Source organism: Podarcis filfolensis (genome assembly GCF_964270895.1).
Source record: "Podarcis filfolensis genome assembly, chromosome: 9".
Classification (NCBI taxonomy): domain Eukaryota; kingdom Metazoa; phylum Chordata; class Lepidosauria; order Squamata; family Lacertidae; genus Podarcis; species Podarcis filfolensis.
In genome coordinates this window covers 54,302,651-54,310,496 of record NC_139610.1, presented here as the reverse complement: position 1 = coordinate 54,310,496, position 7,846 = coordinate 54,302,651, and the positions used below count along the sequence as shown (strand labels likewise).

At 41.9% G+C, this 7,846-nt stretch overlaps 1 protein-coding gene and 1 long non-coding RNA gene across 11 annotated transcripts in view; one reads left to right on the top strand and one right to left on the bottom strand.

The window, feature by feature from the left end:
* The window catches only part of LEF1 (lymphoid enhancer binding factor 1), a 99,459-nt gene continuing 91,613 nt past the window's right edge, over positions 1–7,846 (bottom strand). For all 10 annotated transcript variants that reach the window (XM_083571579.1, XM_083571578.1, XM_083571574.1 and 7 more), the window contains one exon: positions 1–1,219. Coding sequence is in view for 5 of the 10 variants with exons in the window: in XM_083571574.1 (XP_083427700.1) it covers positions 1,140–1,219 (80 nt within the window). In the remaining 5 variants the exon portion in view is untranslated. The remainder of the gene's footprint in view (positions 1,220–7,846) is intronic.
* On the top strand, positions 1,101–2,675 carry LOC310742537. The gene is made up of 2 exons (XR_014538527.1): positions 1,101–1,236; positions 1,712–2,675. It is a non-coding gene; the product is annotated as an uncharacterized lncRNA (long non-coding RNA).

Below are 7,846 nucleotides of genomic sequence, written 5' to 3'. Positions count from 1 at the left end.
TTTTGTAGTTTTATTACAAAGCTTTTATTTTTTAAAAAAAACAAAAACAAAAAAAAATGCTCAGCACATTAACTCATACTGGAATGACAAAATATATATTGGTTGACAGGTATTTTTGGCAAAAAGGTTTTTTTTAACTATTTTTTTTAAAAAAAATGGGTACATCGATGCTCATTTCAACAACTGGCATAAAATCCCACTAAACAGGCTAACAAAAACAGATACAAATACAGAACAATTGAAGTAATAATAATTCAAGTGCTGGGCTTTTTTTTTTCTTTACAAGGAAATTCAGGGTCAGTGGAGGAGGAGAGCTCGCTGTAGTCAGACCTGATGAAATATCTTGCCTTTACACATACTGAGTAAATGAAATAGATGAACATGGCTAGTGACCAGCTGATGGGTTATGTTTAGTATTAACTCCATAGTACACATATACAATGAGGATGGTTATGCTACAAAGTGTTAACAGAACAAAAAGCCACAGTCCTCCAAACATTTTGGTTCCTCTCCTGCAGGGTGGGGCAGCGGGGGGGGGGGGGGGAGAGGATAGGAATTTCCTTTTCTTAAAAAATAAAGGGGGGGCGTTTGGATGCTTCTTTAAAAGCTCAAAAAAATGTACACCAAGGAAATAACTAAAACATAAAAAGCATTCAAGTTTTCTTTTTTTAAAAGCTAAAAATCCAAGATCGATCCTTTTGCAGCATTTAAATAAACTGGGTTGTGCCTTCCTTGATGAATTTAAAGTGTGTTCATTTCGGTGTGAAGGGCCAGGATGGGAGTTGCTGCTGGCTTTTTACATCATTCTGCTGCCTGAAGCAAAACAAAAACACAGCCGAACTATATTTGCTGCTGACTCAGCATTGACAACGCATGAGAGATATAAACAGGAGTGTAAGGCGGAGCGAAGACCAAAAAGGAAAAAAGCTACTCTGCTGACTGGGGAAGTTCTGACATGTTCTCCTTGCTCTCTTTTATTGTGTTAAGATTTGGGACTCCATGATAGCAAAGGGGCCTGGCAGTGATTGTCTTTATGGTTCAGTGTCTTTTTAAGCAGTGACATCGGGGCAAGTGTTGTCGGCATCCTAGACATATTCCTTGATGGTGGTCTGTGCAGATGAAGGACATGCCTGGGGATTCTAACAAGCTTCCATTTCGAGAAGGGGCCCTGATGTCGCTGCCTTTGCTTTGCACGTTGAGAAAGCGTTTCTCTTTCCACCTGCAGGGAACAGAAAGGTGAAAAGTTTTAGGGTATATATTTAAGTATCAAGACACTTTGTTATTTGTTTGATTATACTACTTTTTAGCATTTAGAGTAGGGGCATGGAACCTCAGGGTCTGTACCTGACTTCCACATGCATAGCTGTCAATGTTTCCCTTATTCCGAATAGGATTCCTCACAAGAAAAGGGAAAAGTTGACAGCTATGTCCACATGTCCAGCATAAGAATAGAACACAGCTGTGCCCATGTTGCTTATATATGTGTGTGACTGGGATCACACAGCGATTGGTACTTGTGTGTGCATATAAAATACACAATTGTACAGGTAACACACACATGGATAGTTCCTTTCACAAATGACCAGGGATGGGGGCCAACAGGTGTGATTCTGCTTTTCCTCCACATACTCTGCGAATATAGTTTGAAGGTCGGACTAGGGTTTTATAAGCACACTAACTGAAATTATCCTGTTTTTTCCATTGTTCACAGTGGTTACAAAACAAGGTCATTGCTAACAATAGCCAACGATTAAGACTAAGCACCCACAGAAGGACTGCAGTCAAAAGATAGCTTGAAACAACAGGTCCCGCAGACTTTGTGTAATGACAGAAACACAATAATGTCCTAACTGCTACGGGGAAGAGAGGATTCCTTAGCGTCATAGTAAAAAGCCTACACTCTGCGCTGTTTCTCTTTGTACAGTGCTTCTCGCTTACAGAGCCTCAGGCTATTGTTGTTGTTGCTTTAAAAAACAATATAGCCCTAGAGAAAACCTGGAGCGCTTAAGGCAAATGTATCAAGCCAGGTTTATGGATGGCTGGCAATTTTTCATATTGACCTCCAATAATGGGTTGATACAGGATATTCCCTTATTACAGGAATCCCCAAACTCTGCCCTCCAGATGTTTTGGGACTACAGTTCCCATCATCCCTAACCACTGGTCCTGTTAGCTATGGATGATGGGAGTTGTGGTCCCAAAACACCTGGAGGGCTGAGTTTGGGGATGCCTGCCTTACTACTTAGGCATGAGGCATGGTGATGTTGCTACATGGTTTATCCAGCTGTTGACCAATGCTACGGTTGCATTTTGAGGGGTTGACTCCATTTTTCAAAAAGAAAAAAAACCTAGTGTTTTCAAATCTGTGTGCCTGGCCGATTAAATTTAACAGGAAACGTCACAATTTTAGCACACCTTTATCAGAACTTAAGCATGGACATACAACAAGCAGTACATAGATTAACATGAACACCTGTATTTGTTCTCCAGGTTATTTAACCACACAGAAGGTTGCACTGACTGTCTTTCCACCGCGCTAATCATATATTTTTTTATTTTGCCCATCAACATATATGACACCTGCCTTACGATCAAGTGTAATCACATGTATGTATGAGTGAAGGGAGGAATGAACCCAAAATGCTTCATGAATAAAACTGCTATAGAAACACAAAGACTGTTGCACAGTGTTTAAGATTACAGTGTATAGTTTCTTTCTTCTGTACTTGCTCATATGACGTGCACCTGCTAGGACCCTGATTTTACGTTACTGTTTGTTGCAGTTAAATCTTCCTGATGTTTTTAAACAGCAAAGTCAAGTGCTTTCTGGGAAAGTGCTGCTTTCAGTGGAGGTGGTCTGTAACTGACTAACCTACTTCCCATTTCCTCATAAAACTCCCCAAATTAAAAACCAAAACCAAAAAACTGCCTCAGCTTCCTGTCTCAAAAAACTGCTCCAGAAAACATGGGGATCAAAGGAGCCATGTGACAAGGGCTTTGGTTTTCCAGGGAGCACAAAGGAGAGAGGCAAAGCAAACAGCAGAGGAACACTGGCAAGAGAGGGAGAGAGCAAGAGAGCGCCACCCTGCTGATTTATATTTACTTTGGGCCTTTTCATCCCAGATTTTCAAAGGTTTGGTCCAGGTTGCTCTTCCTGGGAAGGTTTTCCTCTCAGTCTTACATTAAAACATTGTGTTTCCTGTTGAGGAGCGGCCTTGAGGCGCCAGGCCAGCAGTTCACAGAGCCCGATACAAACACTGCAATTCAGAGTTATTCCCCGTTACCAGCCAGGAATGCACTCCTTGCTGAAGGAAATGAAATGCCCTTCTGTTGAGATGGTTCCCGCTTTTCCTCCTCTTACCAGCAGACCTCCTTTGAAGTGAGGAGGTTAAAATAATGTGCGTGGCCTTGCTCTGGCCGCCTCCTTCATGATAGCGGACCTTTTTAATTTGTCATTATTTTCCTTCAAACTGCCACAGTTGCACTTTCTTAACAACCTTCTACTTCTTTCCTACACCGGACCACCCCCTCCCCCAAAGTGGAGGGGGTCTGCAAATACAATAGTTAAAATTTCCCTGGAGGCTACCCAGAGTTCAAGATTTTCAGCCTCTGATTTTGGTTCGTGTGTGTCCGTGCTTACACATTTGCCAAGAAATCATACAGTGAATCAATTCAGTAGCTCTGCTAAAGTCCATGAACTAAAAGTCCTTCGCCTGCTCTAAATACCTATAGCAATAAATATTAATAAACATCCAAACTCCTGCAAGCCTGAGCTACAAAGGGGAAGCGGCTTCCATTCCCTGCCAATAAGTTGATTGGAGCCTTAAAGGAACAGCTATGGTGTTGCCTTACAGATATAAAACAGGTCAAGCCAGGATTCTTTTCAAGAAACCACAGGTATGTGCTACAGAGACTGAAGACTTCCCACATCTAAGGCTTCACTGGAGGGCTGCAGCTGAAGTCTCGCCAAGCCAGGCATGCCCAAGCAAAGTCCAAGCCGCAAGTGAAGTCGGCGCAATCAAAGACGGCAATTACAGCTCCCTGGCTGTGGTTAGGCTTCAAAGCAAAGCGCTGCGAGTCACATTTTAGCATATGTGAAGCCTTGAGCCCGAGCCACGACGAGATCCCAGTATGCTGGGTTATGGTGTAGTGCAGAGACTGCAGAGAAATGAAGGAAGCCGTTCCTCAGAAATAAAAGTTGGGCAGAAAGGGGGAAGAAAACGGTCCACTGTTAAAAGATAACACTGAAATTTTGGCAGCCAGAAAGGGTGCATAATTTGAGACCTGCGACATGCAGAGATCAGAGGCTGAAATTTAATTCTCTCCCCCCACAAAAAGTACCCAACAAGGTCTTGCCTTTTTTGCACTGCATTTTTAAAAGGGGTGTGTGAGCGAGCGGAGAGACATTTACATAGGAGTACGTTTTTTCATTATTTCAGTTGGATTTGCTCATGAATAAATGTGTTTTCCGGCTAACGTTTATGGGTGAGTCGGAGCTTAAAAGGGACAGGAAAGTGAATCAAACCCAAGTTCTGCCATGACAGCAACCTCATGATTAAAACCACAGAGAAATGACAGCCCTTTTACTCCAGAGCTTCTTAGAGGGTGCCCTTCCATTCCCCCAGGCATTTTGTTCCTTTCTATAACACTTTATAGTTAAGCTCTATAGTGTACTTGGTTGCATCCTAAACAAACTTCCCATTGGCATTTCATTAACTGGTCCAGTGATCAGTGCCCACGCTTTAAAATATCTGAGAAAAGCTACATTCCATAATCTCCGCCTCCCCCCCCAATCTAAGCAACATCTGACCATCGCCTTCCAACATTTCCTCATTTGTCATGCATTCCTAAGTCATAATCATTTTTATTGCACCCCTCTGAGTTCAGTGATCAGTTCCATCCCAGAGTTCTTAAACCCTGATGATCTAAACCCAAGCTCACTAATTTAATAGGGTGCAATGTCAAGGAATCACTAACTCCCTTGTGTCATTCTGTCAGGGCTGCAAGTTTTATAAATCAGTAGATGAACCAACTAAACTTCTGGCTATTTGATATTAATCAGTCTGGGGTGCAATTTAAGGACACACTGGTCGTATCAAATCAAGGCTTCAGGATGGGGGAAGACTATAAATCTAAGGCAGGCAGATGCCATTTCCTGCTGATTGTAATCTAGGGCAGCCAACCAATTAAATTTGATTATTTATTTATTAATTAAACTGTATATTAATATAACCTCAATACAGGTGCTAATCTTCTAATATTTTCTTTATAATAGTGTACCAGAATTATTTTAATTAGATAAATATATATTCATATGCAGTTTACTTAGTTAATTTAAAAGGCAAAGGATTCATCCATTGTTGGCAATCCTAGGTTATCATCAGCAGGAAATGGCATTTACCTTCCTTGCCCCATCTGATTTCATACAATCCAGTTGACATTATGATCAGTGATTTGTGCATCAGGATTCTTTTACCAATAATGATCAGTAATTGGGGGAGAGGCAATAGTGACACTTGCAATGCTTTAACTTCTCATGGCAGATTTTAGAGAGAAGCAATATCTCAAGCAGTGCAACCCCATCGCCCGTGAGAAACATGGGCTTCAATCAATTTCAACAAATGACTGCAAATAAACCGGTTCAAAAATTAATAAGACTTTGAAAAAGGGAAAAGTTTCACTTTAAGGTTTTACCTTATGCATGACACTCCTTCAATTACCACTTTCCACTATATTTCTAGAGTACCCAGGGCAGCTCGCATCTAAAAACTATCATATGAAAAATGTTAAACCAGCTAAACTATAGTCATTGTACCATCTAATAAGGGAAATAACACAAAATCAGCCTGATTAAGTTAAGGTGATTATAAATGGTGCCTGAACACCATTGCCAAGAGGGTAGGCAGTGGATATCTTGGGGCAGGCAGTTCGACATCCTCTTGGGTGTCCTAATCAGCTGCAACTCTGATGGCAGCAGGATGTAATGGCGAGTTTCCATTGATGAGCTGAGAAAGCAAGGCCACATTGGAGGAGGCAGCCTTTCAGGTAACCCGGATCCAAGCAGTTTAGGGTTTAAAGGTAATTGCCAATATTTTGAATTTAGCTGAAAACAGACTAGAAGTTAGTGAATCTGGCACAACAATGGAGTCTTATGCTCTAAAGAAAGGACTCTGGTCACACAACTGGCTGCACCATTTTGCACCAGCTGTAGTTTCCAAATACTTTTTAAAGGCAACCTTACACAGAGAGCCCTACAATAGTCTAAACTGGATGTAATCAAATCATGCACAACTGTGGCCTGGTCTGCCTTATCCAGGAACAGATGTAGGTAGTACACCAGCCAAAGCCGTACGAAAGCACCCCGGGTCAAAGTAAGCGCCTGAAAAACCAGGAGCAAAATGGGAACTAGAAGCACTCCGAAACTGAACAACTGGTTCTTTTAAGGGTAGTGCAACATCGTCAAATCGGGTTGAACCTATGTCGCTACACCATGTATTTCTTGTCTAGGTTAAGTTTCAGTTTCTTAGCCCACATCCAATCCTTCACTGACTTCAAATACCCAATCATGACCTTCGCAGACATGATGGAGAGTACTGGTGTCAGCATACCGATGGCACCATATCCCAAATTGCCAGATGAACATGTCCAGTGGCTTTGTGCAAATTTTAAATGGTTTGGAGGGGCAGAGGAGAGAGAGAGAGAACCTTGCAGGACACACAAGCTAAAGTCCTGGTTGTCAAAAGCATAATTCCACCAGCACAACCTTCTAATACCTAGAAGCTGAAAGAGGAGGAGGCCAGGACAGAGAATAAAGAAAGAGCTTTGAGTGGAGAGACGGGCATTTCCCCATCCTTTGGGCCCCTTGGAAAACTCAGCAAGCCTGCTGCACCTGGCACTGGGTGTGGAGAGTGCAGCTGAAAGGGACACAGCCATGGGAAGCATGAGAAAGTACCATCCACCTTGGGTCTGCCCATAAAAAGCAAGTCTAGATTGAGAGACTAGGGTGATGCCTGCTGTTTCCAGGAATTCTTCTTGTTGTGTGACTTTTGTGGGTGAGCTAGGTGTTTGTTTGGACCCTGGGTGTGAACCTGGAGGGAGGGAGTGTCAGAAGGAAAACGAATTGATGTTGTGTGTGTGCGCGGGCGCACATATTAGTAACTTTGTTTTAGTGTAACATTTTTATATGTAACTCTACTTTTGTAACATTTTGTTCAAGTTGTTTGTTGTTGCTCCTTTTTTGTACACCACTTATAGATACTTCAAATATATTAGGTGGTAAAGAATTTTTTTTGAAAACTGATAATCAAATCTACCCTCTAGGAAGGATTAGAACCACACTGTAAAACATGACTCCCCCAAATTCCATCCCCACCTCTATTCATATGAAGCCATTGTAAATGGAGTTTTAGATTTATGCAATTACTTAAAAAGTGTACATATTTGGCCCTAAACCTGCAAGACAGTCAGAGACCGGGGAGAGGTGGAAAGATACTGCCTAAGATCTGGAAATTTAGGTTAAATGTAATTTCCAACAGACAGTCTTTGAAGGGGCGGTGAAACATGATATTCCCATGGAAGTCAGTTTGAACGGGTCTATTTACATGGGCTCTGACCACAGTTATTTCCGGGTCGGAGATAAAAGTAATGTGATCATGATGACATTATAGGCGGCTGAACCAGAAATAGCCTAGAGTTCATCTGTCCTGTTAAACTGAGGTCTGGACAACTGGAAAGCAACTGGGTTCATACAGCTCTCATAGTAATAGCAGGTGCTGCAAAAGCCATGTTTTATCTGAGACCCATCAATTCTTCATCAATCTGTACTGTCAAAGAGTAAAATCCAGAT